The 20,485-nt window shown below is 49.3% G+C and overlaps 9 protein-coding genes across 9 annotated transcripts; 4 read left to right on the top strand and 5 right to left on the bottom strand.

Moving 5' to 3' along the window:
- Positions 1–9: 9 nt before the first annotated feature.
- MIND_01216500 (uncharacterized protein) lies at positions 10–1,788 on the top strand (the record flags this gene model as incomplete). Its single annotated transcript, XM_037368671.1, has 4 exons — positions 10–124; positions 186–686; positions 737–1,091; positions 1,146–1,788. Exons 1-4 carry the CDS (start codon positions 25–27, stop codon positions 1,786–1,788), a joined length of 1,599 nt encoding a protein of 532 aa, XP_037214639.1. The 5' UTR covers positions 10–24.
- A 122-nt stretch (positions 1,789–1,910) lies between these two features.
- Positions 1,911–3,232, bottom strand: MIND_01216400 (uncharacterized protein; the record flags this gene model as incomplete). Its single annotated transcript, XM_037368670.1, has 5 exons — positions 1,911–2,003; positions 2,050–2,420; positions 2,474–2,849; positions 2,896–2,977; positions 3,027–3,232. 5 exons carry the CDS (start codon positions 3,230–3,232, stop codon positions 1,911–1,913), a joined length of 1,128 nt encoding a protein of 375 aa, XP_037214638.1.
- Positions 3,233–3,407: 175 nt separating this feature from the next.
- On the bottom strand, positions 3,408–5,348 carry MIND_01216300 (Protein kinase domain-containing protein; the record flags this gene model as incomplete). Its single annotated transcript, XM_037368669.1, has 11 exons — positions 3,408–3,503; positions 3,554–3,820; positions 3,867–3,945; positions 3,995–4,102; positions 4,154–4,235; positions 4,281–4,388; positions 4,436–4,517; positions 4,568–4,750; positions 4,801–4,865; positions 4,914–5,167; positions 5,224–5,348. The coding sequence occupies 11 exons, from the start codon at positions 5,346–5,348 to the stop codon at positions 3,408–3,410; spliced, it is 1,449 nt and encodes a 482-aa protein (XP_037214637.1).
- Positions 5,349–5,489: 141 nt separating this feature from the next.
- On the bottom strand, positions 5,490–8,419 carry MIND_01216200 (tRNA (Cytosine-5-)-methyltransferase; the record flags this gene model as incomplete). Its single annotated transcript, XM_037368668.1, has 14 exons — positions 8,393–8,419; positions 8,137–8,342; positions 7,979–8,083; positions 7,824–7,929; positions 7,707–7,778; positions 7,242–7,660; positions 7,068–7,198; positions 6,812–7,022; positions 6,679–6,762; positions 6,326–6,634; positions 5,912–6,276; positions 5,807–5,858; positions 5,684–5,761; positions 5,490–5,637 (listed from the first exon to the last, which is right to left on the bottom strand). Exons 1-14 carry the CDS (start codon positions 8,405–8,407, stop codon positions 5,490–5,492), a joined length of 2,301 nt encoding a protein of 766 aa, XP_037214636.1. The 5' UTR covers positions 8,408–8,419.
- A 71-nt stretch (positions 8,420–8,490) lies between these two features.
- Positions 8,491–9,951, top strand: MIND_01216100 (AAA domain-containing protein; the record flags this gene model as incomplete). The annotated part of the gene is made up of 6 exons (XM_037368667.1): positions 8,491–8,641; positions 8,693–8,812; positions 8,866–9,477; positions 9,529–9,638; positions 9,685–9,778; positions 9,830–9,951. 6 exons carry the CDS (start codon positions 8,491–8,493, stop codon positions 9,949–9,951), a joined length of 1,209 nt encoding a protein of 402 aa, XP_037214635.1.
- Positions 9,952–10,210: 259 nt separating this feature from the next.
- On the top strand, positions 10,211–12,608 carry MIND_01216000 (uncharacterized protein; the record flags this gene model as incomplete). Its single annotated transcript, XM_037368666.1, has 6 exons — positions 10,211–11,014; positions 11,062–11,604; positions 11,650–12,004; positions 12,054–12,294; positions 12,343–12,406; positions 12,459–12,608. 6 exons carry the CDS (start codon positions 10,211–10,213, stop codon positions 12,606–12,608), a joined length of 2,157 nt encoding a protein of 718 aa, XP_037214634.1.
- Positions 12,609–12,862: 254 nt separating this feature from the next.
- Positions 12,863–16,693, bottom strand: MIND_01215900 (DNA mismatch repair protein 2; the record flags this gene model as incomplete). The annotated part of the gene is made up of 20 exons (XM_037368665.1): positions 12,863–13,098; positions 13,150–13,192; positions 13,249–13,316; positions 13,363–13,532; positions 13,581–13,626; positions 13,676–13,721; positions 13,767–13,934; positions 13,986–14,026; positions 14,072–14,095; positions 14,142–14,363; positions 14,415–14,592; positions 14,641–14,901; positions 14,947–15,039; positions 15,088–15,195; positions 15,248–15,309; positions 15,361–15,475; positions 15,525–15,706; positions 15,755–16,004; positions 16,054–16,260; positions 16,307–16,693. The coding sequence occupies 20 exons, from the start codon at positions 16,691–16,693 to the stop codon at positions 12,863–12,865; spliced, it is 2,907 nt and encodes a 968-aa protein (XP_037214633.1).
- Positions 16,694–16,795: 102 nt separating this feature from the next.
- MIND_01215800 (APH domain-containing protein) lies at positions 16,796–18,184 on the top strand (the record flags this gene model as incomplete). Its single annotated transcript, XM_037368664.1, has 4 exons — positions 16,796–17,013; positions 17,056–17,198; positions 17,248–17,431; positions 17,482–18,184. The coding sequence occupies 4 exons, from the start codon at positions 16,796–16,798 to the stop codon at positions 18,182–18,184; spliced, it is 1,248 nt and encodes a 415-aa protein (XP_037214632.1).
- Positions 18,185–18,231: 47 nt separating this feature from the next.
- Positions 18,232–20,451, bottom strand: MIND_01215700 (Mannan endo-1,4-beta-mannosidase F; the record flags this gene model as incomplete). The annotated part of the gene is made up of 16 exons (XM_037368663.1): positions 18,232–18,352; positions 18,400–18,602; positions 18,651–18,717; positions 18,766–18,915; positions 18,966–18,996; positions 19,048–19,060; positions 19,110–19,308; positions 19,360–19,371; positions 19,422–19,473; positions 19,523–19,623; positions 19,676–19,681; positions 19,735–19,830; positions 19,875–20,059; positions 20,106–20,124; positions 20,178–20,301; positions 20,352–20,451. The coding sequence occupies 16 exons, from the start codon at positions 20,449–20,451 to the stop codon at positions 18,232–18,234; spliced, it is 1,479 nt and encodes a 492-aa protein (XP_037214631.1).
- Between the last annotated feature and the right edge of the window lie 34 nt (positions 20,452–20,485).

Below are 20,485 nucleotides of genomic sequence, written 5' to 3'. Positions count from 1 at the left end.
CTACGAGCTCGCGTTCCTCGATTCATGGCGTCGAAGCGCGATGCCACCAATCCTCTGCTCGCCTCTACAACCACGAAGTCCACGAAAAAGAAGGATCAGGCTAACAACACCCTCAAGCGGAAAAGTATGTCGCCGTAACCCATCCTTAAATCGCGTCTCATTCATGTCATTTCTTTGTTCGATAGACGCGGAGGAGCAGCCCAGTGGCCTTCTCATTGTTCGCGCCAGCCGCGACCAACCGCAAACACCTGTGGCTGGCCCCAGTAATACTAGCCAACCGTCCAAGAAGTTCAAGGCAACAACTGAATCTTCTGGGACGCGTCCAGACACCGGCGAGCAATCCAACAACTTCTCGCTACGGGATACTTCGACGGCTGAAAAGCGACCGGAGAAGGACAAAGGCAAGGGGAAAGCAAAGTCAAAGCCCCCAAGCTCCAAATCCAAATCTCAGTCGATGGTTCTGGACACGGAGGAACCACTCATGGATGGTACCCCCCAGGCGGAGAGAAACAAGGCGATGCGGGCTCCAGCGATGGCAGCTATTGCACGAAGCAGGAATGGAGACCTCTCGAGAGCAAAGACACCAGAAACCCATCTCGACCACGATAATCCCACACCCCCAAGCCACAAGCGACAAAACTCACGGGGAAAACGAATAAGCAACTCATTTAAGGCAGGCTCTGCAGGTGAGACTCCGTCTCGTCATTGCTTTTTTGCCTTGTACTGAAGCGGACAGTTTTGCCACACCCTGAAGTCGATTCCCGCAGCTTTTATAAGCATATCGACCATTCATTACCTCCCGCCGAACAACTTCGCCAACTTGTCACTTGGAGTGCCGCCCGCGCAGCTACCCTTGTCTGCAATCCTACTCCATCGTCACCATCATCTTCCAAAGCTCCTCCTACTGTCCCCCCGACTGACGTCGACGCAATTTCCACAATCTCTCAGAACATCCTCCACAAACTACTGGAGCGCCGCATTGACCTTTCACTATATCGACCCGAGGATGATGGGGCAGTCCCACAGGGGACCAACGCTCAGAATCAAAGGAATCTCCAGTTCCAAGTCGATTTCAACCGAGACATCACACAGTGCGCTTCTTGTGTATCGTCTATTATTTTTAGCTAAGATGTATGTCACTACAGGATGTCTCGTGAACACGACAGTTGGGTCAAGCAAACAGACATTTATACCGACTTTTCCGACTCCTCGCGACGGCTGCTGGAAGAGCGCTATCGACCACAAAACTGGGACCCGCATTTGGACCCTGGCGAATCAGATCCTCCTGAAGCTGGCCCCAGCTCAACGGTGGACAAGTCATGGCAGGAGGGACTTGATGACCGGGGTCGTGCTGCTCTTGCTTTGTGCGACCTTCCCCCCTTGGATGCTGCGCTCTCCAACTCTCCGCCCTCATCACGAAGCCGTCGCCACACAACCCTTAATGGCGTAAGGCCCCTCCCGTCCCGCTTGACTGGCCTCGAGTTCAAGCTTAATATGCTCCATACTCGCCTCCATGCCGCTCGGACAGCAGCACGTGCCACCCAGCGGATGCTAGATGCTCGATTTGGTGTGCTAGGACGGGAGCTCGATGTCCGGAGTGGGCTTCCAGAGACCAACTCAAGCCAACGCGGAGGAGATATGCGGCATTTATTCCGTGCATTAACCCGTGTAGACCCAGATCGAAGGCGGCCACCAGTCGAGGGTGGGCCACCGACTACCCCTCGAAAAGCGAGAACGCCAGGCAGAGAACGGACACCCGGTAGGGAAAGGACGCCAGGCAGACCGTGATTATATAACCCACACTTGCTTTCCATCGCTATCGTTACATTTCTATCTGCTTCGTCTTATATTTGGTTGTATGTAGTTGTAGGATCTGTACGAACTCAGCAGACCCGAGTGCTCTAACAGCACTACTCATTCGTTGGACGTATAGGTTGGGGCAAGGGTTGCTTCACAAAAGTGCCTGATGCATTCCACAATGCTTCATGTTTTGTCCCGTCGCCCTAAACAGTCATTAGAGTGACGCAAATAATCACAAGATGAACGCACAATCATCCAGTTGGGGAAACCAGGGTCGAAAGGGACCGCGTTCTCCAGGATTTGGATTTGCTCCGCCGAAAGAGAAATGTCTAGGGCCTCAAGATTGCTGAGCAAATGTTCTATCTTCCGTCCTCCAATGATAGGGAAACAGTACGGCGTCTTTTGTAGGACATAGGCGATGGCAACAGCTTGGATGCTTTTGGCGCCAAGCTCCCCTGCGACTTTCTCGAGCGCTTCAGAGATGATTTTGTTTTCGGGCTTCTGGTTGACCGCATGGTACATGAAACGGTCCTTTTCGCCTGCCGCATTTCGTTCTTCCTCCTGAGCGGCAGTACGGAATTTGCCTGCGGCAAGTACATTCCACGGTGCAATAGCCATACCTAAACAGACGGTCAATACATATATAGCCGAGCCTTGATAAGATGATACTGACCGTGGGCCCTGGCCATAGGAATAATTTCTCGTTCAAATGAGCGCTCAAGCAGATTCCAGCAACCTTGATAGATAACGAAGGGCGTCTTGCCGTGGTCGCGGGCGTACTGATTTGCTTGCGCGACTACCCAAGCAGGCGTGTCTGACACCCCAAGATACAGAACCTTGCCTTGAACGACGAGATTATGGAGACCATTCATAACTTCTTCAATGCTGGTCTCCCAGTCCCACCAATGCACGTAAAAAATGTCGATGAATGAAGTACCCAGTTTCTTCAGGCTCGCATTCAGACTTGTGGTCATGGACTTGACACTATTTCCAATGAAGCTTGCGTGATTGGTGAACCCCGGTTGTCGCGCCTTGTAGTCCAGGCTATACTGCTAGGTGTTTAGGGCTGCCTTGCATGAACGAAGAAGGACGAGCCTTGGTTGCAAGAACCAATTGGTCGCGGTTATTGCGCTTCTCCATCCATTCGCCTATGAATATCTCTGAGGTTTCATTCTGACTGCAAAACGACTGTCATCGTCGGCCAGTTTGGCAGTAAAGGAACGTACTACGCGTTGGCGGTGTCGATGAAGTTGCCTCCATTGTCGAAATAAGCGTCCAAAAGCGCCATGCACGACTCCTTGGTGGCTCCAGGAAACCATTTGTCACCGATGCTCATTGCGCCAAGTTGGATGGGCGAGACCCGCACTGATGCGGCTGGACACAGCGCCCGATAGTGGGCAAGTTTCGATGGGGGTCCTGGTGTTGGTTCCATATTCTGGTTGGGGTGTTAAAGCCATCTCGAAGCGCTTTTTATGGTGGTGGTTCTGATGAAGGTGGCCCACCAGGGCGGCGGCGTGACCCCATCACGTCATCGAGTTCTTGTCATGCTCATGGGTATTACAACATCTTGAGAGTACAAAATTGAGGGTTATATTAATGTAAGGGAATCAAGTAGATGCGGCACGTTTTTTGAGCACAAGGGGCTCGACAAATGGTGTCTGAATCGTCGCCCGCCAAAGTTGTCGCCATGAGATAGGGTTTCCCTTCGCAAAATAATGAGATGCGCGGCAGGAATACGAGGCTTGGGACGCACATTGTCTCGTTGCATTACGCAGAAAGTACCATGCGAGCCATGGTATTCGAACGGATCAAGCTCGACCCAGCCCCGAAAGGCCTCTTTGCGTGCATCTTGTCCCCCGATGCGGACACGGAGTGTCGTTCCGTTGGGTGGGGCATTTTTTATTTGGACACCCAAAGATACGAGGCCTTCACAAATGGCTGGTAGAAGAGACTCTGGCGGAACACCCGCATAAAATCGAGTTAGATGGGGGGTATAACGAACACCAGATTGGGTTTGGGACTGGACGCTGCATCAGTCTATTGCATCAACAAGGTCGTAGACTGACGAAAAGCATCAAGGTTTGAGTGAATTGCGTTTGGTGTGGTGCCGACAGCATTTCGACGTCTTCATCGTCTGGAGGGTTGCTTTTATGAGTCGTTAGCAGCAAATTCTTTGGTTGATGGTTCGAGCTACCTTGGACTGAGAACAGGGGCGGCAAGATCCAAGTCGCCGGCCGTTCGCAGCGACTCGGTGAGAGCTTCCGCCAGTGTCGCAGGGCTCTTTTTCGCGAGTTGGCTGGGCCTACACCAAGGTTAGGTTAATTAGTAAAGCCAAAGAATGCTTGGGACATACCTCGTACACCATGGGTGCCGAAACGCATCATCTATTGTGAATCTGTCTTTGGGTTCGACAGTGAGAAGGCCCTGAATGAGTGCTTTGGACTAATTAGGTTGGAACAACGACTGGAAACGCGGCAGACATAGGGCATTCGGGCTGAATCGAGACCATGGCTCTTCTTGGAACACTTCACCATCGAGGTATCGGACGAATTCAGGACTCCGTATGGAGGGTTCGTCCCAAGGGGTGTCTGTTGGCACGATGAGCAGTGGGCCCTGGCTGACAAACACGACGAACTTCCGGCAAGCAAAGTGTATAATATGACGCCAACACCCCACACATCGACTGGTTGAGCGGCATATGCTTCTGCTCCGTTCAACTGACAAAGCTTGGTTAGATTCGGAAGTGGCCGTGAGGATTATAACATACCTCTGGTGCCACATACGGCAAGCTCCCGCAACGATCCGTCAGTTGCCGTATCCTTCCTGTCTCTTTTAACATATAGACCGCAGCCAGTCCGAAATCAGATATCTTGAGCGTGCCCGTAACGTCGAGGAGAATATTTTCAGGCTTCAAGTCCCGATGCACGACGCCCAATTTGTGTATATGGTCCTGAAGAGAAGGAATACTAAGTGAGGAAAATATAGCAAAAAAAAACCAACAACGCCAGATATAAGCTGATTGAAATAGAGATGCGCGACCTCGTCTCCAACTCCCACGTCAGGGGCTACAGAATGACTAAGACTTTTTATTTGGGTGGATGAGTGGCACGCACCGATCTTATCGAACAAGTCCCCCCCAGCAGCGAGTTCGATCAGGAAATAGAATCCTGGTATGTATTTTGCGGACAATTTAAGCTCGACGACACACGCATCGATAAAAGCGAGACAGTTGACGTGCTTGACAGTGTTGTGAATCCGCATCTCTTTTTCAAGCGTCCGTCGTTCTTTGTCTGTGGTATGGGGCGTGATGGGGACGAATTTGCATGCTGCGACGAGGTGTTGCTCGAGGTTGACGGCGCGAAATACGCTGTGAAAGACGCGTCGATTCGTGGTTCGGGATGGTGAAACGCGTGAATGACTCACCGTGCAAAGCCTCCCCCGCCGATTTGCTGGACCAAATCATAGCCTAAGAGAAGTATGTTTAGATTGGGTAGTGGCACAGGATCGTTTTCGATACCTACGACCTTTGGATACTTCGGGCTTGTCATGAGCGCGAGAAAGTGGACAAGAAGGTGTGGGGATCACATGAGCGCATCAGTCACAGCAACTTGGTGGCCAAAACATGAAAGGAAAACGAAACCTGGATCGTCTGGACGCAATTAGACATGAAAAATACATTTTTAGACAATCTAGGCATCAACCATGTCTGCGTCTACGATGTCATCCTCCTCCTCCTCTTGCTCAACAGTTTCTGCCTGCACAACAACAGCATCTTTTGCCAAGGTTTGTTTCGCTGGCGTGGTGATGTCCTTGTTGAACACACGCATGCTCAAAGCACTGCAGAGAACGAGTGAGACGCGGAAAAAAACGTCTCAAGCCTTACCTTTTGGCTTTTTTGTCGATCATTAAGGTGAGTGAGGCATTGGACTTCCAAATGGGAAGGTAAAGGTCATGCGATAAACTAATGAGAGTCAGCAATTTGTAGCCAAGATAAGCGAATACGAACGTTGCATCCTCGCCATTTCCTTGAGGGAACCTCACAATATGCCCCCCTGACCCTAACAAACGTCCAGTCAGTGACATGTTCTCGGAAGATGAGATTAATACAAACTTGCGGCAATGGAGGCTGACTTGAATGGCTCATGGAATGTCTCGCACAAAGGATAGTGGCCAGCAACTAACGCCCTTAGGACATCAAAATCGCCGTCGATGATACCGGCACGATCGACATATGGGAGGACCAGCGGTACGGCTTCACCCAATACACGGAATTGAGCCTCGAGCCCGCGTCCAGCTTCTTGCTTGACGAAAATTTTGGTGCCCGCGAAGGTAAGCCGGATCCGCACGTAGTCATTGTTAGTCACAACAGATTTCACGAGGTCGTTGGCAATATAGAGTGCTCTTGCAGCTTCTCCCTCGGGATTCCGGACCAAGATATTTGAGGATGGGAAGTCCGAGTTAATGCAGAGGCGTTCGCTGGAAAGAAATGATCAGTAGCGCGAAAGTAAAAACGTTGACGCTTTACAGGCAGGTTGCGACCGTTGGATCGCCAGGTTTCAGGAAAGTGTATGGGTTTTCTTTGAAAGAGCCTGCATCGCCTTGTTTCTTGGACTTCTCCATCACGACCTTGGTCTCCGCCAAATTTGCCTCTTTTTTGACGTCCTCCTCGATTTTTATATCATCAACTAACTCCTCTGTCTTGATAGAATTTTCTTCAGTTGCGGTACCTACAGCGAAATCGTCCATTGGCTCCTCCTTTATGGCTTCATCCAGTCGAGGCTTTTTGTTTTCAGGACTTTCGGCCACTTCATCAGGCGCCTCGCGTTTCTTTTCACTGTACAGTATGGATTAGTGATCGCTAAACTACGATTCACTAACCTGGGTGCAGTAGCCACCTGTTTCCGCTCCAAAATGGCAACGAAAAACCCGCCAGTGTCTTGTAAATGAGGGTATATCCGGAGACTGCACCTCGAACTTCAGTCAGAGGCTCTCATGTTGATTGAACACGGACCATCGAGGAAGATTATATTGTTCTACATCATCTGGTGGGAAATGGCTGCGTGTCAATTTCGCCTTGAACGCGTGAGTTTCCTGGGTTAATTCCAAGAACTTCTCGTGAGTTTCGTAGATGTTAAGCGATTTGTCGGTCGTTCGCCATGATGTTACTCCAGGAGAGCGCTTGAGATCGGGGAAGCGTGCAGAAACATCGACAAGATGGAACTCTTTCAAGTTGTCAAAAGGAGGTCAACAATGGGGTTGAGAACTACCTGGATTGGACTGTAAGGCCGCTACTATAACGGCTTCATTCTCAACTGGATTGAGAGAGCAAGTAGAGTATACAATGCGACCTTCTGGAGCGAGCATTTTCATTGCTCGTTGAAGTATGCGAATCTGTAGGCTGAGCCTAATTAGCACCGCTTGAACATGAGGGTTCGAGGTACCTGTGAAGCCCATTACCGTCCATAGGCTGCCATGTCTTCCAAATTCCAACATTTTTGCGAAGTGTGCCGTCTCCGCTACATGGTACATCACATAAAATGCGGTCGAACAACAGGGGTTCAAGCTTATTTGGATGTCTTCGTGATGGAACCTTCATGTGTGGGTATATGGATGCATCGAGGTTTGTGACCATGAGAGCCGGACTGGGCAAGCGGGCGGATTGGTGAATAAGCAGATGGGTGCGCTTGTGGTCATTATCATTTGCGATGAGCATTCCAGAGGGGATTGAGGTTGATGTAAGCGTGTCTTGGGAGTGTAGGGCCTCGAGGAGTTGGGCAGTCTGTCTGGAGGTCTTAGCCATGGCGGGAGAACTAAGAACAAGCTTGACTTTGGACCCTGGGGCGGCACACATATCGATAACCTGAGTTGTGTTGAGGATCAAGAGGAGATCATGTCCAATGTATAACCTTGTGATGCGGCTCCACATCCAAGAAGAGTGGGGGCAGCATACTGACAGCTTCTTGTCGCGAAACATTTCCCTAATCATTTGCGTAAGGTAAGGAAACAACCCCAAGGCAACATACCACTTCCGTTTCAAAAACTAAGAACGAGTGAAACCCTTTGAACTCTGGCGATTTCCGAAGCACCTTCTTGGGAACGTTGAACTGCCAAGCTAGACCATCAGGATACCTTCATCGAGTCAGTAACGGTACAGGTAATCTGTCGCCACATATCGTACCAAGGGATCTGTACCGGTGGTGAGACAGCCTGGTCCTCGAAGACTACATTTTTTAGATTAGGGACATGTAAGTCTCTAATTGATGCATTGAGGGATTGTGCTGTTCTGGATAGACAACCTGTTAGTGTTGTTTTCTGATAGTATACGAAGACACTTACAATCTACTTCCTGCAACGCGGAATGTTGTCGGGAGAGGCGTTCTGAGTTTATCCATGAATTCCTCCCATTCTTCTCCCTCTGATATGATGTTTTGCGCCTTGTAGTATGCCACAAAACGGTCGTTGGTCATGTCTTCCTTGTTCACGATCGGCTCGCTCCGGAAAGTGTCATCGCGTTTCTTTCCACCGCGCCTACCGCCCCGTTTCTGATGGTTGTTTTACAAGGACAAGGACAGAGATGTAGAGCCAGCCATACATTATTGCGACCCATCGCTTGAGTTTCGAAAAGGTAAGGTAACGCGTGACCGTGACGACGCGTACGCTCACTTCATCCTTTGCCCACCGACCACGACTATGCCTGTCGCTGTACCCAAGGTCCCAACCGCGCCTGGCGGTATCAAATCGTACTACCAGGCAAAGATTGAAGCGGCGGAGATCACGATAAACGAGAAGACTCAGAATCTCAGGCGGCTCGAAGCGCAAAGGAATGCTTTGAATGCACGCGGTGAGTAACAAACAATACGACTCAAGGAATAACAAGCTGACTTCCGCTCAGTACGGCTACTCAGGGAGGAACTCCAACTTTTACATGAACCTGGCAGCTATGTTGGTGAAGTGGTCAAGGTTATGGGCAAGACCAAAGTTCTCGTCAAAGTGCAGCCCGAGGGCAAATATAGTGCGTACCGTTTACCTAAATGCGGCGTGTTGTCTCTTACAAGTACGTTGTAGTCGTTGATATCGACTCCGAAATCGACGTCAACTCATTAACACCTACCCTCCGTATTGCCTTGCGCTCAGACTCGTATCAAATTCACAAAATCCTGCCTAACAAGGTAGATCCTCTAGTTTCCTTGATGATGGTGGAGAAAGTGCCGGATAGCACATACGAGATGGTTGGCGGACTCGACAAACAAATCAAAGAGATCAAGGAGGTTATTGAGCTGCCCGTGAAGCACCCAGAACTATTCGAGGCGCTCGGTATCGCGCAACCGAAAGGAGTCCTACTCTATGGACCACCTGGAACGGGAAAGACTCTTCTTGCGCGTGCGGTTGCCCATCATACCGACTGCAAATTCATTCGTGTCAGTGGCAGCGAGCTGGTGCAAAAATACATCGGTGAGGGAAGTCGCATGGTGCGCGAGCTGTTCGTTATGGCCCGTGAACATGCACCGAGTATCATCTTCATGGACGAAATCGACTCGATTGGAAGCTCGCGCGGGGAGAGTGGAAGCGGTGGTGGAGACTCGGAAGTACAACGGACAATGTTGGAGTTGTTAAATCAACTTGACGGGTTCGAGCCGACAAAGAACATCAAGGTCATCATGGCCACAAATCGAATAGGTCAGTTTCGAAGATGTTATTCTGCCGCTTGAAAGTTTGACACTATTCTAGATATTCTCGACTCTGCTCTCCTGCGGCCTGGTCGGATAGATCGTAAAATTGAATTCCCACCGCCAGGTCCTGAAGCCCGTGTTGCTATTCTGCGCATCCATTCGCGGAAGGTATGCATATTTGGCTGACCCTCTCTTCCGGACTCATTTCGGGTAGATGTCTCTGCAACGTGGAATCAATTTGAGAGCTCTGGCAGAGAAAATGGGGCAATGTTCTGGTGCTGAAGTCCGTGGTATTTGCACTGAAGCAGGTCAGTTTTTTTTTACAAATAGTCTGAAATCAGAGTCTCAAGCCATGACAGGAATGTACGCTTTGCGAGAAAGACGACAACATGTTACGCAGGAGGACTTTGAGTTTGCGGTAGCCAAGGTCCTGAAGAAGAACCAGGACGGCAACACTTCTGTAAACAAACTGTTCTCGTAGATACCAGAACCGTTTGTTTGTGTGCATGGAAGATGCGACAACAACCCATCAATTCGCGGATTACGTATGCTGATTCCACCCTGAGATGCCTGGGAAATCGCACCAAACGAACGGAAGAGTTCTGAAACGGCCACCTCACACGTCGTATTCACCGTCGTCGGTGGAAAACCTCTCTCGTCCCTGTTGGTGCGACTGCGGCAACCCTTCACAATTCTTCCTCTCCTCCTTTTAACTACCCTCTCTTCTCTAACCTTCAGAAATGTCCGTCGTAGACTCTGATGTCGAGATGGTGGAACCTCCAAACGACCGACCACCCAGTTTGTCGCCAGCCCCCTCTTCGCACGTGAGCCGTGTAGCTTCCTCTCCCTCCCGCAGCGTCCTCGACGACCTTGACATTTACGGAAGCCCCTCCAAGAGCGTTATTGGTGATGCTGACGAGGACTCGGTCAGCAACGACGCTGACAACGGCGAGGATATTCCAACAACAACAAATGACGACGAAACTGCTGAACAAGAGGAGGAACACGAAGGCTCTCCAGCTCCAGAAGAGCCCGAAAGCGACCCTTCTGACACAGAAAACTCCTCCGACGCGTCTGAAGACGACGTTGACAAGGATTTAGTCCGTGCAGCTTCAATTGTCCAGCCAGACAATGTCAAAACAGAAGCAGAACAAGAACCCGCCGTGAACAATAATACTATCCAAATTCCTATGCTCGTCGACCTCCCGCCAGCTCCCACGGTCGATGCCGTACCACTCCCGACATCACCACTTTCTGCCCCTCCAACTTCACCCGCCAAACCAATCCACAAGAAGCCTAAATCGCACCATGTTCCTCCTGTGCCACCGCCGCCAGTCGCCCCACCACCCATGCAAACTATACGGCTGGAAATTCAGCTGGGTGGACCCGACAACTACGAAATTGATGTTCGCAAGAAGGCTCACAGCGAAGGCATCGAATGGGACGCGCTCATGGTGGAGAAAAAGTATGCCGATGACAGCAGTGAAGGGGAGAGCGAGCAAGAGGATAAGAAGGACGTGGACGGGGATGTGAACATGGAAGATGTACGATTCCTCTCCTTGCTTAATTCTCGTGCTAACTTTTTCCACAGAAAGCGAAGCCAAAAAAGAAGAAGAAGAAAAAGTCCAAGGCGGCTACGGAATATTACGATGTGAATGACCCCTTCATCGACGACTCCGAGCTGGCGATCGACGAGCGGACATATATTGCGCAGACGAAACAGACCGGCTTCTACGTGAGCAGCGGAGAAGTCGCCCTTGTACGAGACAAGGCTCCCAAGAAAGCTCCAGCCACAACTGCCAAAGGGAAGAAGAAGCCGGCAGCAGCACTGTCGCTCAATTTCCCAGTGGCTTCGTCGTCTAAACCAGTGTCTGGAGTGAAGAAAGCATCTGCCAAATCCGCTCCGTCATCCTCAGCGGCGCCGCTCTTGAAGGGACTGGGAACCAAGGAATCTCCTATTCCACTTGAGGATGAAGACGACCGCGCACCGAACGGGGCCAATCCAGCCAAAGGTAAATGGAAGGCCTCCGCTTCAGCGAACGGCGAAGAAGATGAGACCGAAGTCGGCAAGAAGCGTAAACGTGCGGCTAACGGGACAACAGACGGACCAAAGAAGCGTAAACCCGTGGATATAGTGAGGCTAGTTGTATGGATCAACAATTGTCTGATACTGTTACAGGAGAACTTCCACCCAGAACTACAGGCCAGCATCGCTAAGCTCAAGGTCGCTATAGCTGCTGAGTCTTGGGAGACCAAATCCAAGTTTCCACCAAACCTCAAACCGATGTTGAATGATCTCGCGCTTCAGGCCATTCAACTGGACGAGTATAATGAGCAATTCTTCAATCTTATGCCGACTATATTTCCCTACAATCGGTTTACTATGACCAAGCTTATCAAACGGACGGTGTTCAAAGACCACTCAGACCTCCTGCACGCAAAGCAGGAGGAGCTGTTAGCCGACCTCGCGCGACTTGCGACTGAAGGGTTCTCGAAGGCGCAAGAAGAGTGGGAGAAGAATGTAGCTTCCTATGGTTCGTGCCCGTGGTCGTTAATTTGTCATCTGATAATAATCGTTCGCAGAAGAAAAGCAGAAGGAGAAAGCTGCTCAAGTCAAAGCTGACTCAGAAAACCCGGAAGGTGGCTCCCCCCACACGACCGAAGACCAGGATGCGGCGAAGGAAGATAATCCAGGGACGGGAAAACCTGGCACAGCGCAAGGCCCGCCACCGAAACGATACCGCATGACCGACGAGATGAAGTCAATAGTGTGGCAGCTTGTCCAGCTCAGCAACGAGCTTTGTCGAATAGAGAACGAGAAAAAGTGCGTTGCTCATTATTTCATGGGCTGGTTAACCTGATGTGCGGATAGTGGACTGGAAGGGTCTGTTCTCCAAGTCAGCGAACAGGGCCTTCGGAAAACTCTTTATCAACGCGTAAGTTGGCCACCAAAGCTTATCGTTCCCTTTTAAGCAACCTCCCTCTTAGATCGTTAGCTCATTTCCTTCGGGTTGGATGGCATCAGGCCAAATCTCTCGCGATGGTCAGCGTTCATCTCCATTAGATCTTGCATCTCACCCATTACCCTATCTAGTGAGTGCCATGAAAAAGAAGATGGAGAAAGAGGTGGAGGAATAACAAGCAATTATTCGTCTCTCAGTGGACTTCCTATATTATTCCTAAAGCCTTATATCAGTAACATAGCATCAACTTGTTTCTAGTACTTCTTGTTTTGGGTGTAGTAGTATACTGCGTGTTCCATTGGGTTCAAGTGAACACTGACTGAGTTTTGTTCGAAAAAACAAGATACAGAGTAAATTATTTACAACCAGAAAGTATACAAATTACCCGCAGGTCAATTATGTAATAGTTGATGGGACCAGTGCATGCGTTTATAACAAGGACTCCAGAACAGCGGACAACCAAGGATTGGCCTCAATTTTGGGCTGAAACTTGGTGATGTGGCGTTTTAGTTGTTCCAGCTGTGCCTCTGGGGAGTCATCCCCCATAAGAATATCATCCCCATCAGTGTCTGAGCTGTCTGCCGACCAGGCGGTGAACAAGTCCTCTAGTATTTGGATCCCTTCCTCCGTAACATCTTGCGAGAAGCCAGTATCGTGGTGCTTTTCTGTCAAAGGTCATGTCGACAGACAAAAGTGTGTGTTTGATAAAGCCAAACCTCCTCCGAAGTCTTCCAGTTGATCAGCTTTTTGACGAGCGAGCTATAAAACAGCACTATAAGCAATCGCTTGACGGCGCAGCGATAAAGCTTAGGCACCTTGATTACATTCTCTGGGAAGTTTGCCAGCTTTGCGACGTGAATTCCAAAGCTTTGGTCGGAGATGCCTGATATTTGTCAAACCAAGCAGAGAAAGATTTCGGCGTCACTGACCAGGTTCGACTTTGTAAAGCAGAATGATGTTTTGTTCGCCGGCTTCGATATCGTCGACATGAGCCACAACATGGAGATTCTTCACATGCGGGATTTGTTGGTCGAGCGCAGTCAACTCGTGAAAATGTGTGGCAAAAAGACAGAATGCGTGGATTTCGGATGCGATGTGTCTGGATGTTCGTCGAGGTTAACTCTAACTTCCGCATCTGACCACGCACTCAGATATAGCCCAGGCTAGGCCAAAACCGTCGTATGTCGAAGTTCCTACAATTCTTTCAATTTTCTGAAGGCCAGAGTGACGATTTGAAGAGACCTCGTCCAAGTTCATCAATAATGATCAAAGAATCCTTAGTTGCAGACTGCAAACATTCAACCGCGGTCCAGCCTTACGAGCAAGTACTAACCCTGAGAATTGATGCTGTTTCTAGCATCTCGGCCATGAATGTAGAAACACCTTTGAGCTGACTGTCGCCTGCGCCAACGCGACATAAGACGGAGTCAAAGATAGGTATTCGTGCCTCAGAGCAAGGCACGAAGCAGCCTGTTTGTGCCATAAGCGCAATAACTCCAATCTCAGGTGTAGTCAATTCCTTGACCGCTATTGCGATAAAATTGCAACCCACCTGTCTGATATATGTGGATTTCCCGCCCATGTTTGGGCCCGCTGTCGAGAATGAGAGCCATGTCTGATATAGGTTTAGGAATTTACTGATGATCTGGAATTCGCTTTTATCTGCGGCACACTCAGTCAAATGACAGTCTCAGCGGCAAGAACGTACTCTTGACCATTTCAACGTCATTTGGGATGAAGTTGATGTCGTCTTGCGCTTCCAGACAAGGATGACGAGCATCTCTAAGTACAAGATCACCGGTACCTCGAGGAGTAACCTTCGGTTTCACGTAGGCATCCGTCGCGTTGACTGCGACATGAGCAAAGCTCAGAATTACGTCCAAATGAGCTATGACATTGTCGAGCGTTTCGAGCACGGTCGTATAAGTCTCTGTTATGTTCGTAAGCTGTTAACCGGTTGGTGGCAGTAGAATCAGCGCACTTGCGATATCCACGATCTCCTCGACTAGTTTCCGCTGCTCTCTCTCATACTTTTCCGTATAATCGCGATAATCAGCCGCAAACTGCTTCAACTTCTTCGTTGTAAAAAAGCAGCCGCTTTTAGTTGACCCTAGGCTGATGTAGTCGGAACCTTTGCTATCTTCAATTTTTTTCCATTCCTGTGTATATGTTGTGGTGCGGCGAAGCCGGGACAAAGATAAACTCACGGGTTTCGTCACCCGGAAACAATACCCGTATGTCGGGTTGTGTTCGAGGTGCAACTTTTTGTCCATGTCAAGATCTAATTCGCGGGCTTCCTTTTTGTGCACCCCATCCAACCCATCACGTGCTTCTCTTACTGAATCGGCAAGCTCCAACAAACTCGGTTTGTATTCTGGTTTGATGATATAGTTGTGCTGATCAGTGGCTTCCAAATCCACGGTGTGTTCCACCATTTCGGCATATTTGGAGAGATTCGCGCTATAATTCTGGCCAAGGGTTTGTCAACAAGCAGAGTATACTTCATGTCATACCCGCAAGTGGGTTAAGTAGATTTCTTCGATCAGTCCAGTATTTTGTTCTTCATCTACTCTCGTGTTCTCGAGGGTCTCGATGAGAGTAGGAAGCTGCAAGATCCTCAGTTGGCACATGACACACATGAGAACCACACGAACAAGAACGACCACCTGGTACACCCGAACCACATCCTCGAGAGTAGCGATACCCTTCTGTAGTCGCTTACTTAAACGGCGCAAGTCCGGAAAGACTTTCATGTTCTCATCCTATTCGCGGCACTCAACACACATGATTGAGACAGAAGGGGCACGGACGAACCTGCAATGCTCGCCTTGTGTTGGTATCTTCCACGAATATTTCCACCAAGTTCTGTCTTTTTTCTGCGATCAATCGCCCTGAGTATCAAACCATAATCAAGAGACATTACGCACGGATCTCGTGCAAGTTTGTAAGAGGCTGCTTAAGCCAAGTGCCCAGAAGCCGTGTGCCTTGAGCCGTTTTGCACTTGTTTAACAATCCTAGAAGCGTCGTGTTTCGTGTGGCTCTCTTAATTAATTGTAAGCAAATTGGGTCTACCAAGCGACGAGACACGCACCGTGACACCTGGCGCCTCAACGAGATTGAGAGCACGAAGAGCACTCGCGTCGAGTTTCATATATTGATCAAGGTCGTGAGTGCGAAGAGTGCAACGACCATGGTTAGAAGGGTCACTCAGAAGGCCCAAATAAGTGATTAGAGCAGCCAAAGAAGCTGGCGCATTAGGGAGTGCCAGTTGGGCTATATGAAAATTTCGGATTTCGAACATGTTGTGGGAGGCGAACGTACGTATGACCATAGCCACGTCCGCTGAAGTGGAAGCGCCCAGTGCCTCTAAGGCTTTTACGGAGAGAAGTTTGGGCAGATCATCAGCAATATTTTTAGGATTGAATTCGCTGGGCTTTTTCTCTGTCACGACGACACCACATCTGTCGAGGACAGCCTTGAGCTTGTTGAGTTCGAGGTCACGGTCGGTTGTTCCAGTTTTGGTCCCAGTAGGAATGATTGCTTCTTTTATGGAAAGTTGTATGATGAGGGACTAGAAAAAGCAATGAGCTCAAACTTTCGGCATTGAGATTAACTTGAACCTCAAGATTTGAAAACAAATCGTTGTCTACGAAATCTGCGACGCCGAGTTCACGAAGGGTCGGGTCCGCGAAAGCGACTCCGAGGGCTGTCGTTTTCGATGCTGCAGACGTAGCCAACTTGATTGCCATTACAACTGGTGGCGTGAGTAGATCAGAGCCAGCTCCGAACAGGAGTTCCTCGACGGCCTGCAAATTTCCTGGTGACGCCTTCCATATGTTGAGCAAGAAACAGTAGGTGACAAGGTAAGCGCACCTCTTTGTCCAAACGAAACTTAACAAGTTTCTTTTGGCCAGACTCGGGCGTCCATATCTCTACTCTGAGCTGTTTACTCGTGAGAGCTTCTCGCAATGTTGTGAGAGCAACAGTCGCTTTTAGAGAAACGCAGGGTAGTCCAACACCTTTCCCACCCCGCCCCAGATACTTGATTACGGATTGAGTGCGAAATACATTTGTGGCGACATATAGTGCATCGTCGCCGTAGCACTGGTAATAGTCGTCGACCGGACGGTGAAAGAGACGGAGTGTGCCCGTCTCTGGGGACTTTTTAGGCAAACGGTCGAAAAAGGGGATAAACCCAATATCAGTCTCCTGCTCGGTCGAGTCCTGCTCTGGGTCCCGTTCTTTTGCGTATTGTGGCATGGAGGCTGCTTTCAATGAAAGAAACGCGTTGAGCGCGTTCGTCACAAAGTCACAGGACCCGTCACTTGTCACAAGGGTCACAGGACACCTCTCCTCGACAAAATGGCGATGCTGCATCCAGACGATGAAGCTTTCGCGAAAGCTAATATTCTGACGGATGAAACGATTGGAAACCTATTCAAATCCAAGCTTGGACTTCAACCGGTGCACATCAGCTGTCCAGAGAAACAAGGATCGTTTCACAAAGTGTACTTTGTGTCGTTGCCTCACTTGGAAGGACATCCGTGGTCTGGCAGAAGCTTGGTTTTACGGGTTTCCAGGTAGTTGAAAAGCCGATAATGGTACTGACTAAGCCGGGTTAGAAAAACAATCGTTAAGCTCAAAACCGAAAATGAGATCGCTTTTCTGCAATTACTGCAAAACTCAAAAATCCCTGTGCCGCAAGTGGTGTTCTTCTCCTCGGATCTCAATAACTCTCTTGGATACGAGTACGATTGTGTGGAAAGTCAGTCCTACGCTGAGCTCGGTTGTGGATAGGACTGATGTCCCGCTAGGAATCCAACATCCCTGCCTCTCAGAGGTCTGGTCAACTTTTTCTTCACGACAACTAGATAAGATTCTTGATCAACTGGTTGAAATATTTCTTGAACTTTCTGCTGTCGACGTTCCTCGCGTATACGGGAGCCTTGCGCTGAACAGTCAGCCAGCGCCCGTCTTGGAGGAGACAATGTGGCAAATGTGAGCAACCCGTCATACCACACTCTTTTTTCTCACTCTTAGCCAACAAGACCGGATATAGAACGATATTTCTATGCCCCGCCCTATAATCTACAACTTGAAACCTTCCTGTCCCTCAATCCAGGCGGGTTTTACACGTCCTGGCCCGAGTATATATCCGCCTTCCTGAAAACTTACCACCATATCATCTCAATACATCCCTCTGTCCAGTTCCTCTCGACCATTCTCGACCCTCTTCAGGCTTTAATCAACATTCTTGACTCAGCTGAGGCATCATGGGTGCAAAGCCTTCGCGATTCTCCTAGGCTCCGCCCACGTATCGCTCACCGAGACTTGCACTTTGACAACATCTTAGTCGACGCAGATGGAACGATCAAAGCCGTAATCGACTGGGAATTCGCCGGTATTGGAGCGGCATTTTCTTCGCGCTCATCTATCATCGACAACTGCACAGGGTTTCTGAGGCACCATGGCTTTTATCCAGATAACCCCATAGCAAAACTTATTGTCGACACATGGCCGACAGAGTTCCAAACACGTTTAGAAAGGCGGGCGCCCGAAGTTGCAGCCATATGGGCACAAACGATAGACCGTGATACAGTCTTGGGGGTCGAGGGTAACGCACTCAGTGATGTTCGTGAATATCTTCGTGCCTGTTTGGAGGTTGCGATTCGTGGTCACGAACGGACAGAGAAGGCCAAGACAGATTGGAAAGAAGTCGTAGTCAAGAATTTACAAGTTTTGGGATTTTGAACTGATCATGAAAGCGAGAATCCTAACCAGCCTAACCTCGAACGAGTTTAGGCCCGAGCTTTGAGTTGAGCGGCGTGTTGCTGCAACAATGCATAGACGGGATCTGTTGGATAAATCGCATAACCATCATCGGGCGACGCGCTGTTGGTGAGCTGTGAGCCAGCTTGCCTGCCTTGCTTGTTAGTGGAGTTTACCCGGATAAGACGGATACTGACCAAAGCAAGTCTCCTGTGAGCCCAGAGCTGAGAATCGTTGAGTACCAAGAAGCATAAGTAGCATTGCGTGTTGAGCTGGACGTGACGCCAAATTCTTCGATGATGACGGGTTTGTTGGTGGAGTTCATGACCGTTGCGTGGTCAATAATCCATTGCTGGCCCCATGGCCCATAATTGGATTCGCCCCATGGAATGGGGTAAAGCTGTAATATGTCCTCAGTCAAAGAGCTTCGCTATGTTTCCCAACGTACGTGAAAGGTACCGAAATCAAGCGTGCTAATCTTCATGTTGGCGGCAAAATCAACTCCCATTGTTCCACTGTCACGGTTCATTCAACCATGTTTTTTGCACTATTTCTGGACCCACCGATAGTTCCAGTCAGAGTTGTTGGGTTGATTGAAGAATCCTTCGTCCCCAAGAGCAACGAGATGGTTTGAATCAATCGACTTGATGTATGCAGATATGTTAGAGGCCCAAGTAGTGATCGTCGTGGGTGTGCAGCTGGAAGAAGCTTGTCTAGAGTAGCTGTTGTAGCGAAATGATGAATGGCAGTTGGGGTCACTTACGTGTTGCTGCCTCCACACCTTGGTTCGTTGGCTGTTGTTGAATGAATACGACCCTTCCTGGAAAAAAATTGGACGTGCTCACCAAGCTCCCAAGCCTGTGGTGGTTCATTTAGTTGTGAAGAGGCTGAACATAAAACCTCATACCATAATTGTGGGCTCGTTGACATAGCGAGAGACGATAGCTTGCACATAGGTCTTGAAAGAAGACTGCGGAAGCTCAGGCAGCGCAAGGAGAGTAACTAATATACGAACAATGACCGCAGAGTTCGTGTAGAATGCATCGTGTGGTTGACCAGAACCGAGAATTTGGGCAGTATATGTATCCATCCCACCGAAATCAGACCTCGAACAAAGTTCAGAGCTTTCTTGAACTGGATCTGAATTCTCGACTCACCAATTGTTCGTGCTGTAGATTTGACTCAGCAACGAGAAAGTTAATCACAACAGCGAACTCACAGAGCAATGATGAGTCTTATTCCGTGAGCCTTGGCCGAAGCGATGACAGTGTCTGCAAGTCACCCGTCAAAGCAGTATTGAGTGTGTGCAAATAAACAGACCGAGGACTTGGAGACCATTTGCACCAGTATTGACTGTAGCGGTAGCTCCGTTCCAGAGATGGAAATAAACACCATTGGGGGACGTGGCCTCATTGAATCCCCTGTTTTGTCATGAACACAAGCACAAGTCACGGTAGAATAGACAGATTTTACCAAGTTCTACAAAAAGCATTTTCAAGCTTGAAGATTGTGACTAAAAAAATAAAGTGTACCTCACGGTGGTTGCACCACTATTTGCAATATCCGTGAAAGCCTTGTTAATATCGGCCGTGCTGTATCCCAGAAGGCCAGGCCAGTAAGCATTTGAGCTGAACCGTTTAATTTTGTTTTGAGGTAGACCGATGCCACATACCCAACAACGGTAAATTTCGAGCCATTCAAAGTAAAACGCGTCCCAGAGGTCTTGACGAAGCCCGTTTGCGCTGGGGCAGAGGCTGACGAAGTGCGGGAAGTAGTTGTACTTGTTGATCGAGAACTAGAGGGCGGCACCGTTGTGCTGCTGATTACGGTGGTCGTCACTTGATCGGAGGGCAGACACTAATGTGAAAACTAAGTATTGCACCGTCACTGCGACCGTCCCCACCTGAGAGTAGTAAGGGTTTCTTTAAAAAGAGTCACTGAGCACGGATTGAAGAAAACCAGCAAGTGAACACACTGGTATACACAAGCGCTACCTGCTACGCAAGCTGGAGAAAGTACTGAGAGGAATTCTTGACGCAACCAGTGAACAACGCACTGGTAGCACCAGTCCAGTTTTGCCCTCCACATTGCCCCCAGACCTATCATCAGCTTCAACTTAGGTTATGCAACGTTCAATAAGAACACGCACTGGGCTCTGAGCCAACGCTGAAGATATTCCGAGGGCTGATACGAGTAGCGTTGTATGAATCATTGTGCCTAAGGCACGACCGGCCACCAGAGTTGTTCATTTTATAATGGCAAACGGCCGGACAATCTTCGCGA

Source organism: Mycena indigotica (assembly GCF_014461135.1).
Source record: "Mycena indigotica strain 171206Taipei chromosome Unknown Mind.scaff0012, whole genome shotgun sequence".
In the NCBI taxonomy this organism is placed as follows: domain Eukaryota; kingdom Fungi; phylum Basidiomycota; class Agaricomycetes; order Agaricales; family Mycenaceae; genus Mycena; species Mycena indigotica.
This window is presented reverse-complemented; position numbering and strand designations above follow the sequence as displayed.